Below are 13928 nucleotides of genomic sequence, written 5' to 3'. Positions count from 1 at the left end.
TGTCACTGCACAAACGTACAACGAAATTTAGTTCATCATAGGAGAGCAAAGCCGCTGCGTAGGTGCACGCCACCACTCTTGGGCACTTCAGCCCAAGGCTGTCCCATGTTAACCTAACTGCATGTCTTTGGACTGTGGGGGGAAATTGGAGCACCCAGAGGAAACCCACGCAGACACGGGGAGAACACGCAAACTACACACAGAAAAGACCCCCGTCGGCCACTGGGCTCAAACCCAGAACTTTCTTGCTGTGAGGCGACAGTGCTAACTACTATACCACCATGCCGCCATGTAACATGATAACTAAGGCTACGGTCACACTACAGCTAGCGATGCTTTGCAAAGCATTATCGATGAAAATGAAGCGTTTAGTGGCGATGCTTCCCTGAGCTTCGGGAAGTATTCCCAAACCCATCTGTGAATCTTCGCTGCTTAGTTTGCTGACAAAAACATCGCCAACAAACTTCAACGCATACACTGAAATTTTTCACAACGTTTTTGGCCACTCTTGAGGTGGAGACTCATCAAAAAACAATTCACAAAGCTCGGAGAACATCCGCTGTGCGATTGGTGGCGATGCTACCAATTTTTAATCGCCAAGTATTCGCAAACCCATCACGAGCCATAGCGTGACCAGTGCCTTAGGAATAAAACACAGTGGGGCATGCTGTTATAGGACAATAATCAACAAGGTTGTGCAATAACCCTAAAGTTGCTTATTTTCCTATAACATCAAAGTGTTTTTTCTAATATTATAATTTTCCAATGTTAACTTCTTATTTTATTTTTTAAAGAACAACTTTGCTTTTTAACTATTTATATTTATAGGTACATTTAATGTTGGAGAATGTCCAGGACACCGTTACACAGTTCCTTCTATTAACTGTTCTAACATTTTTATACCACAGCACCATTTGAATGCTTGAATCAGAATGCGTGGATTAATTTTCTATAACAGCACGGCTCCGAGAGTAGTTCCAACTGTAACGTAAATGATAGATTAATATACATTTGCTCCTTCTAAATCTGTTATCGTTCCTGTAGTAACAGCTTATTCACAGGGACTTGCATGGCAGACACTAGACATAATCTAAAGCAAATAATAAATGGATTAAAAAAAATTATTTAACAAAAGAAAAAACATATGGTGAAGTTTGTGTACGTACAAACAAAAACAGAATGCAATGATTGGCAAATCTTTTTCAATCTATATTCAATTGAATACAAGATAAAGACAAGATATTTAATAATCAAACTGATGACGTTATGGTTTTTTGTAAATATACACTCATTCTGAATTTGATGCCTGCACCACATTCCAAAAAAGCTGGCTCAGGGGCAACTGGGAAAATTGTGGAGTGCTCAAAAAACACCTGTTTGGAACATTCTACAGGTAAATGTTAATTGGTAAGAGAATAATTGGCCATCCTCGAAAGGCTTAATCGTTCACAAGCAAGGCTGAAATCGAACCGAACTTGATTTCTCGTAATCGAGCTACGTGACCTAGATTATGCGATTGTAGCTGAGCTACTTAGTGCATCTAAACCCTATCGAGCTATGTAGTCGAGCTACTTACTTCAGCACTGCCCCTTCCGGAAGTGACGAGTGACGAGACCACAAGCGGGAAACACAACAGCCTCGGTCGGCATGACAACGTTGTTGTCCATCTTCTCTCTCTCGATGTTGCTGTCCTCGTCGTCGTTCTTCTTGTGAACACGGAACTGATAACTTTGTTTATACTCTTGAATAGCTCTTCTTCATGATGACAACCAGAAGTGTACCAACACGATGGGGCGTGTAGCGCCACCCGTGGCTCGGGTGCACAATGTACCTCACACAATAGCTCGATTTCCTTGTGTGCATGTAGGATTGGATTTCTCTGGCACCCCTGCTGGGACCCTTTGCTCGATTACTGACAGTAGCTCGATTTGGATGTGCATGTAAATGTACTGAATGTTTCTCAACATACAATTGCAAGCAATTTGGGGAGTTCACCATTAACAATCCATAATATCATCAAAATATTCAGAGAATCCAGAGAAATCTCTGCATGCAAGAGGCAAGGCTGAAAACCAACACTGAACATGTGTGACCTTCAATCCTTCAGGTAGCACTACATCATCTCATCTCATCATCTCTAGCCACTTTATCCTGTCCTACAGGGTCGCAGGCAAGCTGGAGCCTATCCCAGCTGACTACAGGCGAAAGGCGGGGTACACCCTGGACAAGTCGCCAGGTCATCACAGGGCTGACACATAGACACAGACAACCATTCACACTCACATTCACACCTATGGTCAATTTAGAGTCACCAGTTAACCTAACCTGCATGTCTTTGGACTGTGGGGGAAACCGGAGCACCATGGAGGAAACCCACGCGGACACGGGGAGAACATGCAAACTCCGCACAGAAAGGCCCTCGCCGGCCACGGGGCTCGAACCCGGACCTTCTTGCTGTGAGGCGACAGCGCTAACCACTACACCACCGTGTCGCCAGCACTGCATTAAAAATTGACAATTCTATAAAGGATATTATTACACGGACTCAGGAACACTTTGGAAAACCGCAGTCAGTAAACACAGTTCGTCGCTGCATCTACCATGCAAAACGAAAGCCGTTTGTTATAGAAAAGTAATGACAAGTTGTATTTTTATTTATTTTTTACTTTAAGAAAGAGAGGCTTGTGAGGGAATAACTGTTTATAGCTGCTAGAATGTAAGTGATAACAGAAATTAGCTTATTTTGCAGATGTTCCACAAGTGTAACAGGCCATTCATTAATAATTTAAAAATTGCAATAATTGGCAAAATGCCAATTTAGGAATTACATTTTTATACCACAGCACCATTGATGTTGCTAATAAATGGCTTTCGCTTTGCATGGTAGATGCAGCGACAAACTGTGTTTACCAACCGCGGTTTTCCAAAGTGTTCCTGAGCCCACATAGTAATATCCTTTATAGAATTAGGTCAATTTTTTAATGCAGTACTACCTGAAGGATTGAAGGTCACAGATGTTCAGTGTTGGTTTTCAGCCTTGCCTCTTAGGCTACATCCACACGACAACGAGATTTTTTTTTTAGCGGGTAAAAAAAATATATATATATATCGCGTCCACATGAGCAACGGATCAGTAAAATATCAGGCACATATGGCAACGCAACGCTTGCTGAAAATGATGCAATACACATGCCACACCTCTACGTGCACTGTAAGACGGTCCCATTGGAGACACCAGAACAATAGAAGAAGTAGGACGCATGTGCATAAACCCCTTCTTCTACCCGGCACTGAACTACTACTACTCTGGGGTCCGCCATTGTTGCTGTTGTTGTTACGAATGATGCACGCGAGAGTGCTGCTTGTTCCAGTCATGCGGTTGTGACGTCATCGTAAACACATCCATTCTACTCATCCAGACGACTTCGCAACGGCGCCGTTGCCAGATTTTTCCACTCTGGAAACCGTTCTCAAAAAATATAGTTTTGGGGCACCCAAAACGCCGGTGCCGTGTGGACGCCAGGCCGAAACGATAAAAAATTTTATCGGATTCACCGGAATCCGTTGCCGTGTGGACAGGGCCTTACATGCAGAGACTTCTCTGGATTCTCTGAGGGCCCGTCCACACGAGTACGTTTTTGTCGAATCCGCATAAATACTTTATCGTTTCGGCCTCGCGTCCAGACGGAGCTGGCTTTTTCGAGGTGTGAAACCGGTATTTTTTGAAAACGGGTCCCAGAGTGGGAAAATCCTAAAACGCCGGATAGCCCGGAGTCGTCTGGACAGCAAATGAGGATTTTTTCAGAAACGATGACATATAAGCCCCGCCTCTCTAACCTTTAACCTCAGCCTCCGCCGCTAGACGCGTCATAACAACAACAATGGCGGACTACAGGCTTCTACCATATAGTTCCACTTCATTGTCGGTCCACACAAGAGACTCTCCTCTTCCTCTCAGAGTTGAGCTGGCCATGATCGTCCTCTTCTCGTGTTATGAGCTTGTTTGTAAACAGCGCGTGACCTTTATACGCATGCTCCATGGCTTCTCTTCCGGTTTTAGTGTATTGGTGTGGCGGCGTCACAGTGCCACATACAGGCCTGGCATATGTATTACAGCATTTTGGGGCGTTTCCAGTGAATCCGTGTGAACGCAGATATCTCTGGAAACGACGACGTGTTTACGGAGATTTTTTTCAAAACGACAGCGTATTGGGTGAGGCCGCGTACTCGTGTGAACGGGCCCAGAATATTTTGATGATATTATGGACGGTCAATGGTGAACTCCCTAAATTCCTTGCAATTGTATGTTGAGAAACATTGTTCTTCTTTGTTGGACTATTTGCCCATGCATTTTGTTCACAAAGTGGTGAACCTCAGCCCATCCTTGCTTGTGAACGACTAAGCCTTTCGAGGATGGCCAATTACTCTCTTACCAATTAACATTTACCCGTAGAATGTTCCAAACAGGTGTTTTTTTGAGCGCACCACAATTTTCCCAGTTGCCCCTGAGCCAACATTTTTAGAATGTGGTGCAGGCATCAAATTCAGAATGAGTGTATATTTACAAAAAAACATAACGTCATCAGTTTGAATATTAAATATCTTGTCTTTATCTTGTATTCAATTGAATATAGGTCGAAAAAGATTTGCCAACCATTGCATTCTGCTTTTGTTTGTACGTACACAAACTTCACCATTATATGTTTTTCTTTGTTAAATAACTTTTTTTAAATCCATTTATTATTTCCTTTAGATTATGTCTAGTGTCTGCCATGCAAGTCCCTGTGAATGAGCTGTTACTACAGGAACGATAACAGATTTAGAAGGAGCAGATTTATATTAATTTATCATTTACGTTACAGTTGGAACTACTCTCAGAGTTGTGCTGTTATAGAAAATTAATCCACGCATTCTGATTCAAGCATTCAAATGGTGCTGTGGTATAAAAATTCCATAATAGGAATAAAATCCTATTGGCCCCTTTTGTGGATTATTAAGATTATGATATATACCATCACTTCCTCACCATACTCTCTTCCCCCCCCTTCTTGAAATTGTAAGACCCCCCCCCCCCCCACAAAAATAAATAAATAAATAAATAAATAAATAAATAAAAAAGCTTCTTACAGTAATGGAACCAATTTATGCTCCCGATTTTGTCTCTGACAGCTACAAACTGGAAACTCCTTCCAAAAATTATGCAAAATAAACATTTCCTCACAGATCAACAGTAATACATTTCCCCAATCATTTTATGTGGAGCTTCTGCTATAGAGGTTTTTCACCCACGTGACCAAGTCATGTGAGGCTGCCATTTTGGACGTCACGGCTCGAATCAGTTTGAATGCGAGGAAGGCGACAAACGAAAAACATAAAAGAAAAAGGAGCGAGATGCAGAAAACACCTTCACTATCCAGCGACGTAGGGCATTTACAGGGCGAGCAGACGGAGAGGTATTTGCAAAAATTGAGGTTAGCAGGCTTAGAGAACGACATTTACCTGCTTCCACCAGGATTGTTCACTGACGTACGGAAGTACACGAAGCCCTCGTCTTTACCTGATTTCGGCCCACATGATCTGTATACCTATGTCGTTAAAACCCCATCGCCATACACAGGTATTGATCTGAAAGCGTATAAGAGTTTGGATACCTACAAATATTTTGTGTCAGGCTGGGTAACATACCTACATCAGCGGGTCGTCCCTGGAGCCGGTGGTTGCCATCTTATTACAGCTAAGGTTTGTTCACATTTTCATTTACTTTCGGTCCTCAGGATAAACAAAATGTTATTAAATGTCATTGAAATAACTTCTTAGTCTGTTGAGACATGGCCCGTTATAAATTTGCTGTTACCAGGCAATGACCAAGAACTGTATTATTAGGGTCGATGTCTGTTGTAGCAGTGTACTAGCAGCTAGCTGTTAGCACTAGCTAATGTCAACAACATCATAGCTGGTATGTTACTGTAGCAATGTTTACATTCAGTCATTTGGATGACTGTTAAAACCTTTCAGTCTCAAGTTTTTCCTTTACTGTATTTACTAGTTTACTGTAATTATGATCCGGCAGCTATTTATACTGGATCCAGTGTAAATAGCTGCCGGAGCGCGCTCCGGCTTGCTCCCCCTCAAATTAAGCAGCGCGCTTAATAATGAGGGGGAGCAAGACGGATCGCGCTCCGGAACCTCGGCCGGAGCACTCCAGGAGCAAGCCGGAGCGCGCTGCTTAATTTGAGGGGGAGCAAGCCGGAGCGCGCTCCGGCAGCTATTTACACTGGATCCGGTATAAATAGCTGCCGGATCATAATTACAGTAAACTAGTAAATACAGTAAAGGAAAAACTTGAGACTGAAAGGTTTTAACAGTCATCCAAATGACTGAACGTAAACATTGCTACAGTAACATACCAGCTATGATGTTGTTGACATTAGCTAGCTTGACCTTCAAAATGGCGGACACCGGGGCGTCACGTGACCCTGTGACGTCAGGTGAAAAACCTCAATAGAAGAAAGCTGTGACATAAAATGATATAGTTTCTACTGGATAACTACATTTAAGCATGCTGTATTCGAACAAGCCCATGAATATACCGGTAAAGCTTGCAACCCACACTACTGTCAGAGCTGCTGTTACAGAAAATCAACAGTGCTGTGGTATAAAACCTAGAAATTATGTTGATGGAAGGGAAAACAGACTTAATAAATGAACATTTGCAAGCTACAGTGTTTTCTTTTGTGAGTCTCTCAAACTATTTACATGAATAGTGAAAGTCTAAATATCTTCATGCAGATTAATGAAAGAAAACATTTGCGTTGGTGGGAAAGGGAGTATTTAGAGAAAGAAAAATTACACCATATGTTCATCAGGCATACACACACACACAGACACAAAACACACACACAAAACACACACACCTGATATGCGGTGATGTAGGCCACCGCCAGCTGGGCTTGATCATACAGCATCTTCTCAAAGTGGGGCACGTGCCAAGATGAGTCTGTAGAGTACCTGTGAAAACCCTGAGACAGGAAGACAGATCACAGGGCTTTATGCAGTTTTATGTTCTAGGTGTTGCGCATGCATCATCGCTGGTTTGGCAAAGCCTGGAAATTACCTGAGCCACGTGGTCATGAATTCCCCCTAAAGCCATCATCCGGAGGGTGTGGAGAGTCATCTGCAGTGCCTCTGCTCCCTCCAAGGAGGCACGATTTACAGACCAGTATGACATCAAGAACATAAAATTCACTGGAATACAGAAAGAGTACCACCGTGAATGTAATTGCAATCAGTACAGCAGTGAAAAACACCACAGCTGGGTGGTGCAAACCCATGACATCTGCATATCAAAACCACGTTCATCAACAGCAGCTCTTGGGTTTTGTATCTCAGATCCTTCTGGGGTACGTTTACCTGGCGTAGGGAACTTGGGTGCATCACTGAATCCTCCATACTCCTCCTCATATAAGCGGGACAGCTGTTGGAAACATCTGTGAGCCACATCTAGAGCTGAGGGTAGAGTTTCTTCCGAGTGAGCAGAAATGGCTGTGGCCTTCCGCAGCGCATCCATCACCCGTTCCCCGCTCGACTCAAGCGCTTCTCTGTTATTCTGCCACTGAATTGGGTATGAGCATTGAGAAGTCAGACAAGAAATCATCCACAACACACATCTAACTTGTCATGGTTATGTTTACTAAACTCTGTATAGCTGACATGGTGCTACAGTACATGCTTGTTCTGCTGCTACTTGTGGTGTGTGTAGTAAAATAATCAGTGATTTACAGGTATATCCTTGGCTTCACACACTTATGCTTACTGATCAACCCAAACGCTGCTTCTGCTGTGCTCATTGTACAGCATGTTTGTAAGGTTTTATTCCTTTGTAAGGATAAATAATTGTAAGTATTTATTCTTGACCAAGAAGGCAGTAATTTATTTTGTGACAAAATTGTAAGGATTTATTCTGTTCAGTTAAAAATGACCTTCTGGTCAGCTAGACACAGTATCTTTGTTTAAAAATTCCATTCTGTCTGAACATTGCTATCATATCATGAGAATAGGCTGTGCGTCAGGGACAGCCCTGTGCTATCATATCATCAGAACATTCTGCTTATTTTGATATGAAATGTGTATAATTGATCAGAAATGTGTCTGAACAGCGCCAAGGTTTCTCACACACACACACACACACACACACATTCACATACACACCTTCACGCACACACATAGCATACACACACACACACACACACACACACACACACACACAGAGGCAGACATCAAACAGTGACGTCACTTCATTCACACAGATAACACACATAAAATCCCCTGTATTCTCTCGTCTCATGGGGGACTTGTGAATAAAGATTGCGAACTCATGGGGTTCCTGTCTTTCTTTTGCGACTCACCCCCAGAGCTCTGGGTGACACGGGGGGACTCAGGGTGCGATTTGTCAAAAAACCAGAAGGGGGGATGGTTTTTTTTTTTAATCATGAAACGTCACAAAATTAAGGTAACAATAGGCTAACAGCTCAGTAACATCCGATGATATCAAATGAATAACACTAAATGAAAACGAACACTAAACCAGAGATAGTAAATTCATCTTCCTATCTCTCTGACTAAATACACGAACACTAACACACAACAAAGTTCGCATTGCTTGTCACGTTGCTGTGATGTTTCTCTCCCTCCGGATTAAATGGACAGTGACTCGAAAATCACTAAAATACATGAATACTAAATGAACAGTTTGCTCTGATGGCGCAGTTCATGTGGCCTTTTCTGCTTTCCCGTCGATGCGCTATCCGCCGCGTTTCGCCCTTCTTTAATCCATATTTCTGCGAATTTCTCAGCAGGGAAGGAACGCACGTCTGGCCCATTGACAGCGAGGAAAAGAAGGCTGTCAGTGTGGATACATTCATTCTGTTGCGCTCATCAGTAAGGATGTGATTCATGGCGCTAAATCCACGTTCACACTCTGATTATCTACAATGTATCTATTTGCTGGGGATGTTCGTAGGGTTGCCAACTTTCTCATATCCAAATGAGGGACACTTTGTTCCGGGTGCGGACAAGTACCGGTACAGGCCCTGTACACGCACCCCAGCGCCCCAAAATAGTTACAGTACCGAATCGCCTTTAGGTGAGTGTTTCAAATGTAGGCCACTACAAATTCATTTCTAAAATAGAGCTTTTAAAAATTAATAGACCAATTAATGGATATTTTTAAGTAACTTAATGCAAAATAACAAACAATTCTAATATTATTGTCTCATTTTTCTCTTTTAAACTTTGGCCAAATAATTCATCAGGCCATATTTATGAAGGCAATGTCATAAACTGAAAAATGATTTGCTGTAGCTGTAAAACCCTGATATTTGCTTAATTGTCCATTTGAAAACCCTAAGAACCTTCTGCAATGCTTCATAGCAGAAGAAGAAGAGAGAAAGACATCACAAAGGCAGGAGTGAGGCAGAAAAGCTCCCCTACTATAGGCTGAGGTCTATCCTGTTTCGGAAGTTTTTTTTTTAAGCTATCTGCTATCCTTATCGAGCAGTTAGGCTGTATCCACTGGCTGCACCATCTGCTCTAGTTTAATTTGATGCCTATTTTGTCAGTATAGCTTAAAAATTCAGGATATGGCAAAAGTGAATGGTTTTAAATCGCAGATGACCGCGACTCGCGGTAATAGCGCTTCTCACGGCAATTACGCGATTTACACCACAGCATTGGAGTGAGGGACAGGATCTGTACCTGACGGGACAAATTAAAATTACTCAAAAAACGGGATGTCCCGCCCAATACGGGACGGTTGGCAACCCTAGACGTTCGTGAACATCAAAGCTGCCACTTCGGGTCATTTTGAAAGTGAGTGCAATGTAGACCATAGAAAACTGTGTCACAACATGCCTGTCATGTCAACTTTTTTTTTTTGGTTTGTTTGTTTTATTGACGGGGTTGTCCCGAGGATTTTTTTTCAGCAGAGATAAAAACCAGAGGGGGGGATGATCCCCACCATCCCCCCCAGCAAATCGCACCCAGGGGGGACTGATCTCGAGATGGTGAGGGCAAGAGGTGAAGAAAACCTTTCAATGTTGAACTGTTTTTAATAGTAAACATACACTATAAGTAACTATAAAATAAATAACAGAACAGCATGTAGTTATTTATACTTTGCTGTTTTTCTGAGTCTGTGGAGTTTTGCTCATGTCTTGTGCTTATGGGATTTGGCCTGCGTCTCGTTCTTTGAACATTTTCCCTGTATGGTGTTCTATGTTGCACCATAATGCCTCCCTATGTACTGTATATGTATATGGACAGGATGCTAAACAAAAACAAAAAAATTAAAAAAAATATTCAACTCCTGGCCTAACATTAGCTAACCATTAAAACAGAAAACGGACAGCTCTGACCCATCACTAAATGCAGCACACTAAGTGTGTAGTTAACAATGGGAATGTTATTCTGTACCTGATCCATAATACGCAAAAGCACTGTTTTAAATCCAGGTCTTCTCCCCAGGTCTCTTGGAGGAAAGTATGTGCCCCCAATAAATGGTCTCAGATCTGGAGTAAGCCAAACACTCATTGGCCAGCCACCACCTCCACTAGTTGCCTAATGAGGAAGAGAGGAAAAATGGCACTTGACATCTTTGAAGTGTATTTCACTTACTCATAAAAACATATACAGTGGTGCTTGAAAGTTTGTGAATCCTTTAGAATTTTCTATATTTCTGCATAAATATGACCTAAAACATCATCAGATTTTCACACAAGTCCTAAAAGTACAACCCCTATTCAAAAAAAGTTGGGGCAAAGTACAAATTGTACATAAAAAGGGAATGCAATACTTTACAATATCAGTTTTTGAGATTTGTATTCACAATAGAACATAGACAACATATCAAATGTCGAAATTGAGACATTTTGAAATTTCATGCCAAATATTGGCTCATTTGAAATTTCATGACAGCAACACATCTCAAAAAAGTTGGGACAGGGGCAATAAGAGGCTGGAAAAGTTAAAGGTACAAAAAAGGAACAGGTGGAGAACCAAATTGTAACTCATTAGGTCAATTGGCAATAGGTCATTAACATAATTGGGTATAAAAAGAGCATCTTGGAGTGGCAGCGGCTCTCAGAAGTAAAGATGGGAAGAGGATCACCAATCCCCCTAATTCTGCACCGACAAATAGTGGAGCAATATCAGAAAGGAGTTCGACAGTGTAAAATTGCAAAGAGTTTGAACATATCATCATCTACAGTGCATAATATCATCAAAAGATTCAGAGAATCTGGAAGAATCTCTGTGCGTAAGGGTCATGGCCGGAAAACCATACTGGGTGCCCGTGATCTTCGGGCCCTTAGACGGCACTGCATCACATACAGGCATGCTTCTGTATTGGAAATCACAAAATGGGCTCAGGAATATTTCCAGAGAACATTATCTGTGAACACAATTCACCGTGCCATCCACCGTTGCCAGCTAAAACTCTATAGTTCAAAGAAGAAGCCGTATCTAAATATGATCCAGAAGCGCAGACGTCTTCTCTGGGCCAAGGCTCATTTAAAATGGACTGTGGTAAAGTGGAAAACTGTTCTGTGGTCAGACGAATCAAAATTTGAAGTTCTTTATGGAAATCAGGGACGCTGTGTCATTCGGACTAAAGAGGAGAAGGACGACCCAAGTTGTTATCAGTGCTCAGTTCAGAAGCCTGCATCTCTGATGGTATGGGGTTGCATTAGTGCGTGTGGCATGGGCAGCTTACACATTTGGAAAGACACCATCAATGCTGAAAGGTATATCCAGGTTCTAGAGCAACATATGCTCCCATCCAGACGACGTCTCTTTCAGGGAAGACCTTGCATTTTCCAACATGACAAGGCCAAACCACATACTGCATCAATTACAGCATCATGGCTGCGTAGAAGAAGGGTCCAGGTACTGAACTGGCCAGCCTGCAGTCCAGATCTTTCACCCACAGAAAACATTTGGCGCATCATAAAACAGAAGATACGACAAAAAAAGACCCAAGACAGTTGAACAACTAGAATCCCACATTAGACAAGAATGGGTTAACATTCCTATCCCTAAACTTGAGCAACTTGTCTCCTCAGTCCCCAGACATTTACAGACTGTTGTAAAGAGAAAAGGGGATGTCTCACAGTGGTAAACATGGCCTTATCCCAACTTTTTTGAGATGTGTTGTTGTCATGAAATTTAAAATCACCTAATTTTTCTCTTTAAATGTTACATTTTCTCAGTTTAAACATTTGATATGTCCTCCATGTTCTATTCTGAATAAAATATGGAATTTTGAAACTTCCACATCACTGCATTCTGTTTTTATTTACAATTTGTACTTTGTCCCAACTTTTTTGGAATTGAGGTTGTAGATAAAGAGAACCCAGTTAAACAAATCAGACAAAAATATTATACTTGGTCATTTATTTATTGAGGAAAACGAGCCACTATTACATATCTGTGAGTGGCAAAAGTATGTGAACCTCTAGGATTAGCGGTTAATTTGAAGGTGAAATTAGAGTCAGGTGTTTTCAATCAATGGGATGACAATCAGGTGTGAGTGGGCACCCTGTTTTATTTAAAGAACAGGGATCTATCAAAGTCTGATCTTCACAACACATTTGTGGAAGTGTATCATGGCACGAACAAAGGAGATTTCTGAGGACCTCAGAAAAAGTGTTGTTGATGCTCATCAGGCTGGAAAAGGTTACAAAACCATCTCTAAAGAGTTTGGACTCCACCAATCCACAGTCAGACAGATTGTGTACAAATGGAGGAAATTCAAGACCATTATTACCCTCCCCAGGAGTGGTCGACCAACAAACAGCACTCCAAGAGCAAGGCATGTAATAGTTGGCGAAGTCACAAAGGACCCCAGGGTAACTTCTAAGCAACTGAAGGCCTCTCTCACATTGGCTAATGTTAATGTTCATGATTCCACCACCAGGAGACCACTGAACAACAATGGTGTGCATGGCAGGGTTGTAAGGAGAAAGCCACTGCTCTCCAAAAAGAACATTGCTGCTCGTCTGCAGTTTGCTAAAGATCACGTGGACAAGCCAGAAGGCTATTGGAAAAATGTTTTGTGGATGGATGAGACCAAAATAGAAGTTTTTGGTTTCAATGAGAAGAGTTATGTTTGGAGAAAGGAAAACACTGCATTCCAGCATAAGAACCTTATCTCATCTGTGAAACATGGTGATGGTAGTATCATGGTTTGGGCCTGTTTTGCTGCATCTGGGCCAGGACAGCTTGCCAAAAATGGTCTGAATTATACCAGCGAATTCTAAAGGAAAATGTCAGGACATCTGTCCATGAACTGAATCTCAAGAGAAGGTGGGTCATGCAGCAAGACAACAACCCTAAGCACATAAGTCGTTCTACCAAAGAATGGTTAATGAAGAATAAAGTTAATGTTTTGGAATGACCAAATCAAAGTCCTGACCTTAATCCAATCGAAATGTTGTAGGAGGACCTGAAGCGAGCAGTTCATGTGAGGAAACCCACTAACATCCCAGAGTTGAAGCTGTTCTGTACGGAGGAATGGGCTAAAATTCCTCCAAGCCGGTGTGCAGGACTGATCAACAGTTACTGGAAACATTTAGTTGCAGTTATTGCTGCACAAGGGGGTCACACCAGATACTGAAAGCAAAGGTTCACATACTTTTGCCACTCACTGATATGTAATATTGGATCATTTTCCTCAATAAATAAATTACCAAGTATAATATTGTCGTCTCATTTGTTTAACTGGGTTCTCTTTATCTACTTTTAGGACTTGTGTGAAAATCTGATGTTTTAGGTCATATTTATGCAGAAATATAGAAAATTCTAAAGCGTTCACAAACTTTCAAGCACCATTGTAATAGTAGCAGGCAATGTATAATAAATAGAACATAACGTGG

General features: G+C 41.8%; 1 protein-coding gene across 1 annotated transcript in view; it reads right to left on the bottom strand.

Annotated features, from left to right (window-relative positions):
- The window catches only part of spata20 (spermatogenesis associated 20), a 102857-nt gene that overhangs the window by 80702 nt on the left and 8227 nt on the right, over positions 1 to 13928 (bottom strand). Inside the window, exons 5-8 of the mRNA XM_060939887.1 lie at positions 10471 to 10614; positions 7411 to 7612; positions 7115 to 7245; positions 6915 to 7019 (exon numbers count right to left, since the gene is read on the bottom strand). Of these exons, the coding sequence (XP_060795870.1) occupies positions 6915 to 7019; positions 7115 to 7245; positions 7411 to 7612; positions 10471 to 10614 (582 nt within the window). The remainder of the gene's footprint in view (positions 1 to 6914; positions 7020 to 7114; positions 7246 to 7410; positions 7613 to 10470; positions 10615 to 13928) is intronic.

The sequence above is a fragment of the Neoarius graeffei genome, chromosome 14 (genome assembly GCF_027579695.1).
Source record: "Neoarius graeffei isolate fNeoGra1 chromosome 14, fNeoGra1.pri, whole genome shotgun sequence".
Classification (NCBI taxonomy): domain Eukaryota; kingdom Metazoa; phylum Chordata; class Actinopteri; order Siluriformes; family Ariidae; genus Neoarius; species Neoarius graeffei.
Note: the sequence above shows the minus strand (reverse complement) of the source record. Positions and strands in the feature narration are given on the sequence as shown.